The sequence below is a fragment of the Eretmochelys imbricata genome, chromosome 11, assembly GCF_965152235.1.
Source record: "Eretmochelys imbricata isolate rEreImb1 chromosome 11, rEreImb1.hap1, whole genome shotgun sequence".
In the NCBI taxonomy this organism is placed as follows: domain Eukaryota; kingdom Metazoa; phylum Chordata; order Testudines; family Cheloniidae; genus Eretmochelys; species Eretmochelys imbricata.
In genome coordinates, this window is record NC_135582.1 from 71,250,309 (window position 1) to 71,267,419 (window position 17,111).

At 37.8% G+C, this 17,111-nt stretch overlaps 1 protein-coding gene across 3 annotated transcripts in view; it reads right to left on the reverse strand.

Moving 5' to 3' along the window:
• AGAP1 (ArfGAP with GTPase domain, ankyrin repeat and PH domain 1) overlaps positions 1-17,111 on the reverse strand; it is a 696,795-nt gene that overhangs the window by 309,781 nt on the left and 369,903 nt on the right. For all 3 annotated transcript variants that reach the window (XM_077830624.1, XM_077830625.1, XM_077830627.1), the window contains exon 9: positions 12,690-12,782. In XM_077830624.1, the coding sequence (XP_077686750.1) occupies positions 12,690-12,782 (93 nt within the window). The remainder of the gene's footprint in view (positions 1-12,689; positions 12,783-17,111) is intronic.

Sequence of the window (17,111 nt, forward strand, 5' to 3'; positions counted from 1 at the left end):
TTGTAGGATTACTACCTAGTAGTCCTGGTGATCTCCTTCAGAGTTGCTCTCTCTCTTCAGTATCAGTTGTGAAATCTGCTTGTAATTGCTATCAGTTTACTCTCTGATGCCATGGCTTTTTCGATTTATATTTTAGCCTTTTTACTGATGGACTCACATCCTTTGTAACTTTAAACTGGCTCTATCATGTAAAAGTTTGTGAGCCAGTCCCAAAGAACATCATGCTAGAGCACACCAGTTGCCAAGGAAGCAAGCAGGATGCAGATTCCATTACTTTTTTCCTGGAAGGGAAGAAGTCTCAGTTCAGGGAATCTGAGTGGATCCTTTGCTTAGAGTGAAAGCAAAGTCCCAGGCTTGTCCAATGAGATGACTACAGGTCTGAATGTTTAGACTGAAGTCTCTGGTGTCCCTTCCAAGGAGTACACAACCAGTCAACTGATGGTTTGATTGCTGTAGCTTCTTCACTTTTCAAAGACAGAGTTAGGGATAACTGGTTTTACAGTTTGATAGAAACAGTTATTCTTTTGCAATTCAACCTAGAATTGTTAAATTCAGACAATACAGAGTTAAGGTGGGAGAAGTAATACATTTTACTGAACTAACTTCTGTTGGTGACGAAGACAAGATTTCAAGCTACACAACGCTTTTCTTTTGACATGTTAATTCTTTTAGTAATTTCTTTGCGACCTCTCAGTTATTGTGGATAGTCCATCTTTAATGATGGTGTCTGCAAATAAATCTCAGTATTTTATCTGCTTACCAATACCTGGTGAAGTCTGTTTTACTTGAATTAACAGAAGTAATACAGAAAAGAGAGAGAGTGTGTGTGTGTGTATAGAAATAATGCCTTACACAATCACTTTCAAAGTACGCAGTATTATAATAAGATCTGCAAGGGACACTCTCATTCCTGGACAACTTAAACGACAAAAATTAGAGTCAGTCTGATGACAAAAAAAAAAACAAAAAAAAAAACCCCTGAGTTGTATCATGTGCCCAGCTGATCAGACAGGGATCAGAGATATCCATATACAATATTGATATTCTAATGCTGAATCAACATTTAAAGGGCTTGACATTTTTCAGTTAAAGATTTCACTCATTTCAAAGGCACTATACTTAACTCCACTTTCTTTTGCCTTCTGATTTAGGTTCAAAATATTTTGCTTTATGGTACCTTTTGGAATCTGCTGATAATTTTCAACTTTCTGCTCTAATTTTTCAAATCTGCCATCCTAAATCCCGGTGACACATCCATTCATTTAGGCAATATTTTCCTTTACATCCGTGTGATGTAAAGATTCCTCATTCTGAGACCTCGTTTTCTTGAGGTGTAATTGTTGATATATTTTTCTTCTTTTCTGAGTTGAGGACATTGTCCCACAAGGAATTCTTCCCCATTGTAAAATGCATTGAGAAAGGTATAAAATTATATATTAGATCGTGGGGACATTAAGAGTTCTGTAGACATACCATATCTGCTGGCCTTTGTTTTCAACTTTTAGAGATTTTAAACAGTTCACAAATGACTCCCCATGATATACAAACTTGACCTAACAATAGCACACACAGAAAGTATGCCTGAAGGATGGAAAACCTAACCTAGAATTCTTTAACTAAAGCAACCAATAAGAAGGCCTCAGTTGCCCTCTTCTTTAGGTGTTAGAAGCAATGTCTCTGATGCAAACAGAAGGACAAAACCTCAGCCTTGGAAGATGTCCTGAATGAGATCAACAGCAGCTATAAAAAGGTATACTTTCTGCAACAGCAGTTTTGATGAGAGCTCAAAGCTGAGTGCTGCTTCAAATGTAGGGAGCAAAAGGCATAAGCAAAGGTACCCATTTACTGATAAGCAAGATGGAAACAAACATTTCTACTACACTGTCAACCTCAATAAAAGGCAAAGTGATGAAAAATACAAAATTTGGAGACTCAGAATGGAGGCAAATACTTAAGATTTACACTTCCTCTGCCAGAGAAAGTAGAGGCAAATGAGCTGACTATATTACTTGAAAAATGAATTTCAAATATACTAGACAAGAGTAATCAAGAGCAACAGGACAGAAATGTTGTGGGTTAAAGTTAACAATATAGCCCTAAGAACTTCAGAACATGATCTCTAAGTATTTCATACATTGCTTGCTCAGAGAAACAGAAAAATTGTGCAAAAGTACATGCATTTGAGATTGGGGAGATACCTAGAGCTGAATTTGATGGGTCACTGAGCAAATCGGTTAGATTTTAGTTATGTTACAGCCCTTGTTTTTGGGCAACTGAAATAATTTTTGGCATTAAGAAGTCCAGTTATATTTTGTTGGTTTGATTTTATATTACATATAAAATAGGGAAAATAGTTGGTTAAACTTTGGCTTTGACATAAATGACAACAAACCCTTTAACATGCTTACTCTTTCTGGTAGCATTGGTAATCAGTTTTACTCCTGCAATACCAACTCCTTCACCTTGTCAGACTGAATTAATTAAACCGCAACAGTTACTGCTGAGATGGTCGCCTGTTTGGTTTCTTTTTCCATAGGTTTGATATAAGCACTTACATCCATAAAACCTGCTATAAAAACATTTGTTATTTATGGTGATAGTGGGTTTCAGGTCTGACAATTGCCTGAAGCACTATAGTGCTCTTTTGCTAGTGAAGAGAACTAATGAAATCAGTTTGACTGACTATGTGTAGCTCTGCATCTCTTTTCAAAATCTGTCTCAAAGATATTTCCACTGAACCTTGCTGAAATACTGAAACAGGTGTCTACAGAGGCCTGAATATTTTATAAAGGAAAATTTATTTCAGATGCTACAACAGCCATACTACTTGGTTCAGTGGAAGGGTCAGATTAAACCAATTAGTTTATTATTCAGCACTGGACATGAAGTCGGTATATAGTACCATAAACTATTGCACAGAAAACTCACCAGCAAGAGTCAAACATAGGCTAAAGAGAAACAGGAAGATTAGCTAGGATGAGGAAAGAAACCACTGCAGATAAGGCAGCAGAAGACTAAGAGTGACACATAATTGTAGGAAGCTGAAAAGAGGAGAGAGAGAGCGAGAGATAGAGAGAGAAGCTCTGAGTTGCAGGAGAGTAGGTAGACATGAGGTCAGGTTAAGTCCATTAAAAGCTGTGAAAATTCAAAAAGGCAGTTTTGGAGTCAGGTACAAGGTGAATATAGAAAAGCAGTGAAGATGCCAAAGGATGGATATGATATGGTCCCACTGCTTGGAGCAAGAGAGAAGGATGCAATGCCACTAGACTGGACAACCTTGAAGTTTAAAGGCTGGAAATTCATAAAGACCATACAAAAAGAATTGCATGAGTCAGGCACAAAGATTTCATGGTCTAGATGAGAACAAATTCTAGCTAATGCGGAAAATGTAGGTGTTTTTCTGGGAATGGTTATATGCATTTATTTTAATTCTGAGCTTACAGTAAAGCCAACAAAATCCTGACCAAAAGGGGACAGCTTTTGCACTAACACAGGAAAATTCCTTGAATCCCTAAATTATTGAATCCCTTTTAAATATAATCTCCAGATGGTTAACATGCCATAAAGATATATTTAGGAATATGTTCAGTGATAAGTAGGCTAAGATTTAGTCACAGGTATTTTTTAGTGAAAGTCACAAAAAGGACGTGGGCAACAAACAATAAATCATGGAAGCCTGAGATCTGCCACCTGGGGCTAACAGCCTGAGCCCCGGTGTCCGGGGCTGAAGTTGCAGAGGTCACACAAAATCATGGATTCTAGGACCTCCATAACCTTAGTGATACGGAATTAAAAACCCCATTGTGTATCCTTCACTGGAAAGGTTCTTTTTGGCCTACACTGCATTGTATTTTATCAGAAGATAGAAAAAAGGAGGAACTCAAACATTTATGGATCTATACAGAAAATAAGAAATTGGTTTTTAATATTAAACAAGCGGCTGGTCACTGCCAGCCAGCGAAACAAAAAAGCAACAGATTTTCCTTCCCCTGTTTCAGTCTACCCATCCCCTTTATAGCAGCTGTCTTCAGATTGGTCTCTGCTTTGGTTTTCTCAGAAGAGGAGCACCCTGCCAAAGATCAGGCCAATCATCAGTGTATGGTATTGATCTTTATGTGGATCCTTCTCAAAACATCTATTATTGTTTTCTTTATTTAATAAGCGTCACACAATGCACCACCTCATGTTCCTCCAAGGCACCAGCCAGCTAAGGTCAGCAGGCTACAGCAGGTTGTAGGGATCAGCTCTCACATGTTTCCTTCACATTTAAGCAAAGGGAAAAAAGAATTGTGTTCATGCTTTTGTCTTCTTTGTGATATACTAAAGCCTGAACAGTTGTTTGTTTCCACCTTGTAAAATTTTTTAAAGGTACTTTTCCCTGTTTTCCCCCCCTCCTTTAGAAATAAGAGTAATATCAAGCCTTATCTCTCGTTTTAACTGATGGACACTCTAAAGAACTTGAATGTGGGCTCTGACCACAACTGAAGGAGCTGGGCTGTTTGAATTTTTAACGTTCTCTACTTATCACAGAAAACAGAAAGCAAAGTTTTAAACAGACTGTATACAAATTTCTTTCCATATAAACTGTTCCATTTCAGCAGTGCCCCAAAACTCTGAGTTCTGGGCACCACTGTGATAGGCACCATACAAACATATGTCAGAGACAATTCTTGCCATGAAAAATTTACAATCTAAATAAACAAGACACACAAAGAGTAGGAAGGAATGAGTCATGGAGCAGCAAAGCAGTCCCACTAGTTCTCCATAGAGTCTTCCAGTAAGAGCAGCATAGAAAAGATCTGATATTTGTAATTTAAAAAGCAGGCAAACAACTAAAACAAAAAGCTTATTTTGACTTTCTGTCTGCATTTTAAAATCGGAACTGTTTTTCACTAGTCATTTTTATTTTATTTGCTTGTTTTCATGTGTCCAGGTAATAGATTCAAAACAGACAGACAACTCAATGGTTGTTCCTAGAATAAACATCCCAAATATGCAAGTATTCCATACAGTGCTGGTTGAAAAGAGAATATTTTGTGAAAGTATTTCACAAGAAATGAAGAAAATTCAATGGTGGTATTCATTTGGAGTTTTTTGACAAAACGGAGTTTCACAACTTTTTTCGGGGGTGGGGAAAGAAACAACATAAAATACTTTCTGCCTTCCTCCTGCTTTTGCCAGTGAGAAAAAAAAGCAAGTTAAAGAGTGTTTTCACAATAAAACATAAAACTTTTTTAAAAGTTTCAAAATTATGTTTAACTGAACAACGAAAAGTTCTGTCCAAGTAAAATTTTTCCAAAGTTTCGTTTGTTGAAACAGCGTTTTCTGTTGGGGGAGTTGGCGGGGAGGAGGACAGAATATTCCACCAGCTCTAATGATATATTTTTCCTGACTGAAGTCAGATTCAGAAATTACAAGTTCGAATTTGTTGAGACCCGCTATTTCAGAAGCGATAATGCACACTTCCAAAAATATGAATTAGTCTTTAACAGAAATGAATGTTTAACCACTCACCATTCATGTCACTCACTAACAAAGATCCATTGGGATCTTTGCATTTATTTAAGTGCATATTGTTTTATTATGTTTTCTTAAAATGAGAGGAGCTACACTGACAAAGTACCAAATTCCAATAATCACAGGTTATCTTTCAATCTTGGGACAGTGTAGATACTGCTTGTCCCTCCTTCACTACCTCAAAGTAGCTTTCCCATATGCATCCGATGAAGTGAGCTGTAGCTCACGAAAGCTTATGCTCAAATAAATTGGTTAGTCTCTAAGGTGCCACAAGTATTCGTTTTCTTTTTGCAAATACAGACTAACACGGCTGCTACTCTGAAACATTTCCCATAAATGTGACTGGTGTCATTTTTAGTGTCACCAGAAATCTTTACATTGAAACAAAATTTGGCATTTGTTATTCTAGGAGATGCAGCTGGAATTTTTTTAAATGTGAATTTTGGGGCAAAAATATCATACTGACAAGTGTGACCAAACAGCTCAAGTGTCATGCCAAAAGCTATTTCCAACAAAGCCCTGGCCTTCCCATTTTGGGTAAAAGCAGAGTCAAGGTTATATAGTTCAGTTATAGAATAATATGAGCATCTGTAATTAAGTGCAAATGCTAAACATAAGAATCTATGAAACCAGAAAGCCAGACCAGCTCTTATGTATTTATTTACACTCAAATCTAGAGAGCGGAGAAAAAAAAGAAAAAAGAAAGAGCACACAGCTGCCATCCCAAAAACAGACCTCCCATCTGCCACCCACGATTTGCATGTCACCTTCTCCAGGCTCATTTGTACTTCATTAACTGCCATTGACTTAACAAGATTTATGCAAATGACACCATAGGAGCTCGCTAACTCCCACTGCAATCAAGTGATTATGTATGTACAATTCTCCACAGCAATGAAAAATTAATACATGACAAGCCCACTCACCGCTGAGCTGAGTTTCTTGCTTTTATTTTTGTTGTTGTGATTTTTTTTTACTTGAATATGTCCTACTAATGGAGGTTTAGCAAGATCACAAAAACAAACAAAATGAACCTTCCCAAAACATTCCAACTACAGAAGCTTAGTAGGAAGCATATGAATCTAAAAAAAAAAATGGCTTGACTGATAAAGAGTTTTTAGAAAATTCACTCTCTCTGCAGGAAACAAAGCTTAATTCTCATAAATGTTTTTCAACAGAGAGTAGACTGGGTTATTTTTCCTATTTCATCTTGCATTAACCATTTATCTTAACCTTATTACAACAGCGAAGCCAGCAAAAGCTATAGTAAAGTTGCTTAAGTCCTTCCATTTTAAGCCCCTATTTCTTAGTTGTTCATAATCTTCCAGAAATTTCAACTTTTTGATTGAAATTTTTCTGGCTTCTGCTTGACTGGTACACAGAGTGGAATACAGTAATACAAGATACTATACGTGGATATCTAAGGTTGCTGGAAGAATCTATTCTTGAATCTGAGAAATAGTATGTGTTCATGTAATTAAAGCATGTATTATAATGCACACACAGAGGGGAAGAGTGAAATTTGCGTGCATCTTTTTTTAATTCTTGATTTTTGAGGTATTAACTGTGCAATCTTATTCTTTTATCATAATTTTGTTTTTGTTTGTTTGTTTTTAATGGAAAATCATGGAACACACAGCTATTCGTGCCAGCTGACAGGGCTAATGCTACTCTCTAGTTAAGTAAAGCTAGCTTCCCATCTTAAACCTGATTTTCAGCTCCCCTAAATTCCTGAAAAGAAACTGACCTTCCTGAAATTTCAGATGCTATATTTCATACTAGAGTAAATTTGTTAAAAATTAGCACAGAAGTTTTCAAATTATAGTGTTTTGAAAAGTTACATTAAGTTCACTATTGGTTAATTTTTTTGGTTGGGGAAGTTATTCACAATAGCTTCAAAATGGCTCAGGCTAAACATTCCAAATGGCTGTTTTGTTTTCTTGACACTGTATGAAAAAACGTTTTTTAGTATTTCTGGAGAAAAAAGGAAAGACATTCACTGGAGAAATAATGAAGATACATTATAAAAGTATTAAGACAATTTGTGATACCCCAGATGAAGATAAGCAAAAAAGGGCTTAACTAAGCTCCGGGTTATAAAAAGTAGCCATAGGTACATCCAGCCCATCAGGTTAGAAAGTAAGAAGAACTGGAAAAATTAAGATTATATACTGCTTTAAAAGAATTTAGTAGATGAAGGGCTGTTTGCTTTCTCCCTGGCTGAAGCCATCTATGGCAAGCTGGAGGTTTTTTGGAGAAGGCTGAAGCAAGCCCTGATTCTCAATCTATGCACATTAGACTGGAGTAGAGATATGTTCCGCACAACATAATGCACTTTAAGTGGCAAACTGCAACATTCAGGGTTTTCCCCTCTCCTTATTCAGAAGATTGTTCAGCGCAAGACATCACTCCTGTGGACCTCGTACCCATCCAGATGTATATATGTTGCTCATTTAAAGGACTGGGAAACCACAAACAAAAAGCATAAGCCAGATCTACACTACATATGTTTGCCAGCATAACTATGCAGGTCAGGGATGTGGTTTGACTGACATTGCTGTGTCGAGATAAGCTTTGCCAGCAAAAGCAGTTTTGCTGGTATATACTGTCCAGCATTGGAGTGTTTTACCTATACAGTATATGAGCATAGCTACACCAGCAAAGTGTTCCCAGTGTAGACCTGGCCTTAGAGAAGAATCAAGGTTGAGAGTGGGTTTCCCTGCAGTCTAACATCCAAAACGAGATTACATTTTCTAGACAACAAAATCTAGACCTTTTAAAAAGGTTAGAACATCTGAACAAGAACAGTTAAGGGATCCTGTCTGTTCCTCCCTGACATGGAATCCTTCACTCATTGATTCACACACCCGATTAACACTGTCCACCCAACCTTAATGTTGTCCTTTAGAACAGGAGAGAATAAAGCCCTATTTCTTACTTATGGGATCCATTTCTAATCTCCTAGAAATCTGCATATTTCCCCCCCCAGATTTTAGGGAGCAACACCAAGGCTGGGTAACTACATAATTCAGATGAAATGACTGATGAAGAACCATCCAGGAGAAGTGGGGGAACAAGGTGGATCCATTAACCCTTCCCTTCAACGTCTGAACTTTTTTACATGGTGTAGAATGCAATCTTTTGCCAGGGGTTGGGGGAGTCAGAATCCATTGTAACATAATTTCAACCATAATTCTATAGCAAAGTTTTTTTTATTCGCAAGTAAGTACGACTGCACAAACACTACCATGAAACTCGCCCCCTTCTCACCAGTGATGATGAGCTTAGACTCATGGAGGAAAGGCTATTTTCTGTCTTGCTCCTAAAGCACTGGCTTGCTAGCACATCTGCACATTGTTACAGTGATGATTGCCATATAAGAACTTACATAGTGTCGAAAAATAGCATTGACAACAGATCTGGAAAAAAGCTACAGGCTTTTAAAGAAGGCCCAGTGGCCTAATGAAAGACTGCATGTGCACAAGTAAAGCTGGCAAAGCCATTACTCACAAGAGCAGTTTAAGGAATGGTCCTGCAGTCACAGGACCTTTAGCATAGCTGGAGTCACTGATGGACAATAACCTCTAGTATGAGGCAGTGTGGCAAGGTCACAATTGGGCTAATAGGAGGATAAATTCAGGAAAATATGGGGATGAAATAGAATTTTTTTAACAACAATACAAGATGATATTCTTGCAACAGAGAGGTTATGAATATTGCAATCTGTATTGCACTTCCTGAAGTAAAATGGATTTATCTTTCTACCTCCCTACCATTTCCTTTTCATTGAAATAAACTAATGCTATATTGGTTTTTTTTAACCACTGCATGTAAAAGTAAATGAAGTATTACTCAAGTTCTTATTTCTAAGAGACCTCTTTGTTGTATCTACCAGCCTCTTTCACAACAGTGAAATTAGAAAATAAACTTAACAGTGAAACTTCTCAGACAAGATTTTTGAACACTGCTTCTGAGCTATCTCCAAGTGCTTGTAATCTGTAAAGCCTCAGAACAATATAGCCATGTTAACAATTTATCTAGATGCAGTTGTAATTAAGGATTCAGTGCTAATGAAAAACGACACTCTAAACAATTAGGCAAGTGTGACAGACATCCCATATTCAGGAATCTTTTCCGTATTCAGTGTATGGAAGGAGGAATGAATATGTGGGAGTAGTTATCTGAATAAGAAGACTTAAAGAGGACTTAATAGCAAGATCATTCACCACATTCAGAGTTTCAAGCACTGAATAATATTTTCCGACTTATGGCTGACAAGTTTTGAAAACGACGCATATGGAGCAAATTAGCTTTAAATAAATTGTGTTACATTTTTAATAAACTGACAGCCTCAAACTAATATCTCTTTATTTTAACGGTTATTGAAAATTTCTCAGTTCGTATGTCTAGTGTTTCCAATACTTAATATTTCCAATATGAAAAACTAAGTAGTAACCTCAAAGATTATTTACATCTTATGAAGGAAAATAACTGAAGAAAGAAAGTTGTCAGGCAACCCCTATGGAAAATGAAAAAACATATTAAAATCTGCCCATCAATTGACAATCTATTCAAAAACAGAGAAGGAATAGAGCGCTTAGATTCTCTTAGCTATTCTTTAGTTTTAGATAAAACTAAAGAATTATAGTAAAGACCTACGCAAGGACTTAGTATTCAAGTAATGCCCTGAACAAGGCAAGGGTCAGTGGTGCCAAAGCTCCACCCAACACTCACTGGTCTGTAAGTGTCAATCTCCACTGGGTGGCGTAGGTAAATGAGCTGCTTTCATTCATACATTCGACGAAGTGCCCTTGTTTGGCCAGGGTACTGTTTTTTCCCTAATGCTTCCTAATTTATGTAACTCAGGCTATGTCTACACTACTAGTGCTACAGCAGCACAGTTGCAGCATTGTAGCTACACCACTGTACAACAGACACTTACCACAGTGACGGAAGGGGTTTTCTCCTCACTGTAGTAAATCCACCCCCTCACGAGGCGGTACCTAGACTGATGGAAGAATTCTTCCATCGACCTAGCTACATCTACAGTGGGGGTTAGGTTGACCTGTGTCACACAGCGCATGACATCTTTCACAGCCGTGAGCAATATAGCTTGGGCAGCTTAAGTTTTAGGTGTAGACCAGGCCATAGCGACCTGTGATGGGCTTACTGATTTTAAGTGCAGATTACGATCTATAAAATGGAAAAAAGCCACATGCCAAATCCTCTGCAAATTCAATCTCCTACTGAGAGTTTGCAGAGCTGAAACTCATTGATGGTGGGTGCTGTGATAAAGCCGTGCAATCTTACTTCGCCTTGCTCCCCCAATCCTGCTTGCACTAGGGTGAACAGGAAAAATCTTCTGACTAGTGACCCACTGGATAATTTGCTTACATTTTTGGTGAACAGGGGTTAATAAATGAAAATCATTCCCCAAAGACTGGAGGAGAAAAGTGACACCCCCCTCAACACCCAGTGAGATAATCATCAGCCACTGGAGTCTTCAAACCAAGAGGTAAGAGCTCTGTGAAACAGAAGACGACTTTATTGTATGCAGTGGCTATTTTATTACAACCCGGCAAGAGATGTTTTTGCTCTGTGTATGCATTACCCTAAGATAGCCTCTGAAGAGTCCATTTTAGCTTAGATTCTTCTGACCCCGTCAGTGTAACTGAGCTCTAGAAAGAATGGCACCTACAATTTTGAATACATGTGCATCAACAATATTCCTCAGTTTCCCCCATTTGTGCTTTTGCATTAAAAGTAGCGGCCCCATTTCATTACATAGTGCTGAAATTTAAAACTCTCTATCTACTCAAAAATATTATTGAGCCTACCACAGCTAATACCATGACAAGTGCTAGAATTTTTTTTTTCCTCTCACCCCATCCCCCCTCCAGTTCTGGAATTTCCTCCACTCCCTGCAGTGCCAAATGTAGAGAGTTTGTGTGCTGGAATCACACAATAGCAACATGCCTGATTACATTTGTCTACTAAAAATCTATAGTGATAATAGCACACAATTTCACTACCTGAGGTGCCAAAAAAAAATTTTAAACTGGTTTTTAGAAAACAAAATGCCACATACAAGTAGAGCGCAAAAGCAAAACAGGAGAACATAGCCTTGCCGGCAAGATGATGCAGGAATGAGAGGAGTCCATGCCCAAGCAGGGAGGGGGAAAACTGACCTATAGAAAGCAACAAAAGAAGAATCTGTGGCAGCTGTGAAGGAAGGGAAGAATCTCTTGTCTTTCACTTGGCACCTTTTCTACTAACATAATGGCAACTCACATTTGAAAAGAATTTGCAACTAGTGCTAACAAAACTGTTTGTAAACTATCCCACACAAATGCTCAAAATGCTCAGCTCTCGCAGCTGCATGATTTCCGATTAAATTATATTGAACAAGTCAATTACTCCATTCTGCACTGCAGATTCCAATATTATCTTTCCCTTATGAAGCAGTGCACACAGAAACAATTTAGCATCCAGTTTCTGGGCTAATGAAAGTGCATCTAGGCTAGTAAAAACAGGCCAAAACAAATCCTTGAATTCAAGTCCTGTTGTGTAATGGGGAAGTTTAATTAAGGCCACAGATTACAGCTGTAAATGTTCTCTTATATAATAAGGTCTAAATGAAACTGAACCTAATCAAAGTTACAATTCCTTCATTAGCAAATTACAAACAAGAGCACACAGCTGACACACCGGCTATGATTATCACAACTAATTGCCTCGTTGTTACAAACCAGCCTGAAACAGTGTTCAGATGTCCGTCTGCAACAGCAAATTAGGGCCACATCAGGCTATTTCTGCTATCACAAGGGGCTCTTGTACAGCGATCTGATTTACCCCTGTCGACTGGCAGCAAACGGCCCAATCAAAGCATTCTCTACAAAGGCAGGCTTTGAAGCCAGCTCAGCCTAGAAACATGCTCCATATGCAGGCCGGCAGACTGCACTTCATTAGGCCTGTTGTCACATTTTCCCTCTTCTTATTCTAATGATCCTATTTTAATACACACAGGAACCTCTCCTAATTGATGTCAAGTGAGTGACTTCCACATTCATCACCAGAGCACATCAAACAAATCTTGGCACACAGGCCCAGCATCATAGTGTTTAAGACCCGAGGTGTGTCTCTAACTATAGGAAAGCAAAAAAGCAGCATACCTGTTTAATTGGGATTGCACGGCCACTTCCAATGCTATCTGTTCTGCTCTCCAGGACTTTCTTCTCTTTGTCTGGATCACTCCCTTTCCGAGACTGCAGAGCAAAACGAAAGTTCACACTCTGTTAAACATTTCGGTTGACACAGAGGGGATGCCCTGTTTAAACCATTGTTTTGAATATGTATTTTGAAATAAAAGAACGTAGATCTTAAAATGGTGCGACAATCACGTAATCTTGTTTATTTTATTTCTAAGGTATCTTCCTAATACTGACCTCCTCCACCTAGATTTGAAAATTTGTTAAGTTTTGAAGTGCTCATATTTCAATTACTGGAAATCAAGAGGTCAGATAGGAAAATAATGCTTACCAAGAGAACACACTTCAGAAACTGCCTATAATAGCTCCAAGGAAGAAAGAGGGTTCTAGCTTCTTACTAAGAAACCCTACTACATAAATGTATATATTTAAGTAATGTCTGAATGGTTCAAAATGCTATTAACTACTCAACTGTGTGATTCTATGATGCACCCTTGATTATATCAAGTTTCATTTCCCCCCCTATTTCTTTTGAATGGTTACAAAATAGTAACTTCAAAGTCAACCTAGCAGCCGATGCTGGAAAAATCCAATCTCTTTTGGCAAAGTGTAAGAGCACTGAGAAGCAAACTCTCGAATGGGGGGTGGGAGGGGTGGGGGGAGGGGGAGAGAAGTTTAAAAAAGTCTGTAAATTGCTTTATTATGATGTAAATGAAATACAAGCTTCACCTATTCAAGAATTGTTTTAGGGGCTGGGGATTTGCAGTGTAATTTTGTCTGGCCATTAAGTAAACACAATGAAATTTAACAAGTACTCTAGATCCTTGTTCTTTACAGTGAGATATGTGCAAGCACAATGATTTTCTGACAGATTTATTTTATTATGAGAGAAGGATCTGAGAGTCATCCTCCTTAATAACTGTGCTGACAAGTGACAACTTCACTCCATTACTTTCCAATGGGAATATTACTCACATAAAATTCAAAATGGGGAAACATTTTCATGTGAGTTTCAAATCGCCAATGATATACGAAATGAATACACTTGTGGTGTCCAGCATCACAGTGGAGAGCTAATGAAAACCAGAGTAATGCAAGATGCTGCTTTGGATTTTCAATACAGTTAAAAAGAGATGTCAGAATAGACACTGAAAATAGGGGCGTAGACTAGAATCATGTATAGAATCATGCTCGTTTTCCATAGTAGGTTAGCCAGCCGGTGAAGGGATACAAGGAAGGAAGGAAGATCACCCAGCACACTTGCCTTGAGGGGGGAAGAGAGAAAAAAGAGAAAGATTCCAAGTAACAGCATTCTACTGAGCACATTTACCTACCAGGGGACCTGTGCTATTCCTGACTCTATGCGAGTAGGCTAGTTACTGTGGTTCAGGGTTGTGAAAGACATGCCAGGGAATTAAATAAAGAATAATTGAGACAAAGCAAAACAAGTGGGACGGATGAGATCCAATTTCCAGGATAACGAACCATTGCTTCTCTTCTTTAAAATAGATTTCAGGGAGCTGAGGAAGGTAGCCAGTCCCTCCTTTAAAAGGGACATTATTAACTTGATATATTTTAAATCTGATTTAAAAAAGAAAAACGGTTTCTGATGGAGCACACCTTAAGTACTATGTACTGATTTAAAAAAAATCTGTATGTACAATGGTTTTTCTGCTCCCCTATACATCTTTGTAAGGGTCTTTTCAGCAAGGGAATTATTAATTGAACATAAAGGGAAAACAGAAAGTTACTGTACACTAGGTGCTGTCAAATGCACAAAGTAAACATAATAGATTTTTTTGCTAGTCTATTAGCTAGTTATAATAAACTTAGCTATTATTTTTAACTATGGTAAACACAAAATTTTCAGACAAATGCAGATTTCAATTTGGAAATGGTTCTTTAACTCATCAAATTGTGCCAATGCGGTACCGAGATCCCTAAACAGTGATACGTTTTATATGCTGCAGTATACAGAAACAGAAGTTGACAACGCAATGGCAGCATTCATAACGAATTCTCTATGTTTAATAGTTTAACTACTCTTTCCTTAGTAGTTCTACTAACATTTCATTAAGGAAGTACAAAAATATAACGAGGAGTCCGGTGGTACCTTAAAGACTAAGATTTATTTGGGCACAAGCTTTTGTGGGTAAAATTCCCACTTCTTCAGATGCATGGAGTGAAAATTACAGATGCAGGCATATTTAACATCTAATATTTAACATTTAGCATCTGTAATTTTCACTCCATGCATTTAAAGAAGTGGTTTTTTTACCCATGAAAGCTTATGCCCAAATAAATCTGTTAGTCTTTAAGGTGCCACTGGACCCTTGTTGTTTTTGTAGAGACAGACTAATACAGCTACCCCCGATATAAAAATATAACACCAAAATAATGATTAAACAAACACCACCTTGCACTGGCATTCTATGTGGTCCATTGCTACTTTGGATCAGACACAGCCTGGACAGAACTACAGCGAACCCTAATATCTAAACTTACTATCCTTTCACAATCAGTTATTCAGAATATACTTTCTTTGGTGCAGAAAGTGTTTTATTATGTATGTGTACAGCACCTTCGACAATGCAGACCCAACCCTGATTAGGAAGTCCGGGTATTACCAGAATATCAGTAATAATGAGAAAGAGGTCTAGGTAGGACAATGGCTTCACGTACTAATCTTTAAGTGCCACTTCAGTGCTGAAGAGGTAGCGATTTTAATTTAGAATCACTATAGAGTCACTCTTAAAATTGTGCATTATATAATAATGATATATAATATCATTATATAATAATGATATAACTGATCGTTAAGTTCATATGAGAAACCAGATGCTTCTACTGACATTCCATTGGCTGGAGGCTCATTCAGATCAGGTTTGTAATCAGAGAAATAGTTACTATCCAAAGCCAGGTTTTGGATAGGGGTAGTATTAGTCATATAGGTTGAAGTACACCATAGGCAGAAAACCTATGCACATCTTAAATCCTAATATGAGAGCTACAAACAGATGTATTTACTATTAGTGGATGAAATTCAAGATACAAGACACTTGCAGAAATGATGCATTCATTGATCCGTTATGCTGTCAATGGAAAATATAAACACTGCAACAACTCTGATTTCAAAAGTTGATGTATAGCGAAGAGTGAGAAGACCAGTTGCTGCATATACAATAGAATCATAGAATATAAGGGTTGGAAGGGACTTCAGGAGGTCATCTACTCCAACCCCCTGCTCAAAGCAGGACCAATCCCCAATTTTTGCCCCAGATCCCTAAATGGCCCCCTCAAGGATTGAACTCACAACCCAGGGTTTAGCAGGCCAATGCTCAAACCACTGAGCTATCCCTCCCTGCAATACTGTAACTTGATTATTTTTTAAATTCTTCAAACCCATCCTCACTCTAAACTCATAAATAGGCATGAGGTCACTTCATCCATTTATCATTTAAAACCATTTGGTAGAAGGGTTCCCTTCCCCTCCAATGCTAACTGAAAACTGTGCGGGGGGCGAGGGGGGGAAGGAGGAGAACATATCCTGTCTGACAACCAGTGTCAAGTTTAGTCAAACTGATATAACTAAGATCCATCCAACTAAACCCTTGCCCCCTGCCAAAAAAACCTTCCAAAACTGTAACTAAGTCAGAATTTTCTTATGTTATAAAACTGCAGTGAGAACTGAATCCCTGTTCCTCACCACAGTACTAATGGAAAAGTATCTGCCATCTATTCACTCAATAATATTATTCCAAGTGGCTAGATAGTTGGCATTAATTCATAGAATCATAGAATACCAGGGTTGGAAGGGACCTCAGGAGGTCATCTAGTCCAACCCCCTGCTCAAAGCAGGACCAATCCCCATTTTTTGCCCCAGATCCCTAAATGGCCCCCCTCAAGGATTGAACTCAGAACCCTGGGTTTAGCAGGCCAATGCTCAAACCACCGAGCTATCCCTCCCGCATGGATCCATGCTTTTACACAAAGTTTTTGTAAAAACTGTAGTATATAGCACTACATAATTAAATTACCTTCCATGTGTCACACAAGTAGATCACTTTAAAAGGTGTCTAAAACTTGGTTTTAAGATTATTTATACAAACTTTTATGCCAATTACCTATTACTGGACAGCAATGAACTTTCATGATTATAAGAGGGGTTTTCCCTCCAAAATAAAGGTTTATGCAGGGCCAATAGTTAAACAATATTAAGTATTATTCAATATCAGTAGTGTAATAGTTAATACAGGGGTTTTATCAATGAAAACGGAGGGTTTTGTTTATTATGACTACAAAATATTTATCTTTTTTTAATAAAAGATTTTAAACTTTAAAATACTTTTTTTTGGCAAACAGATTTTTAGTCAGTTGGCTTATAGC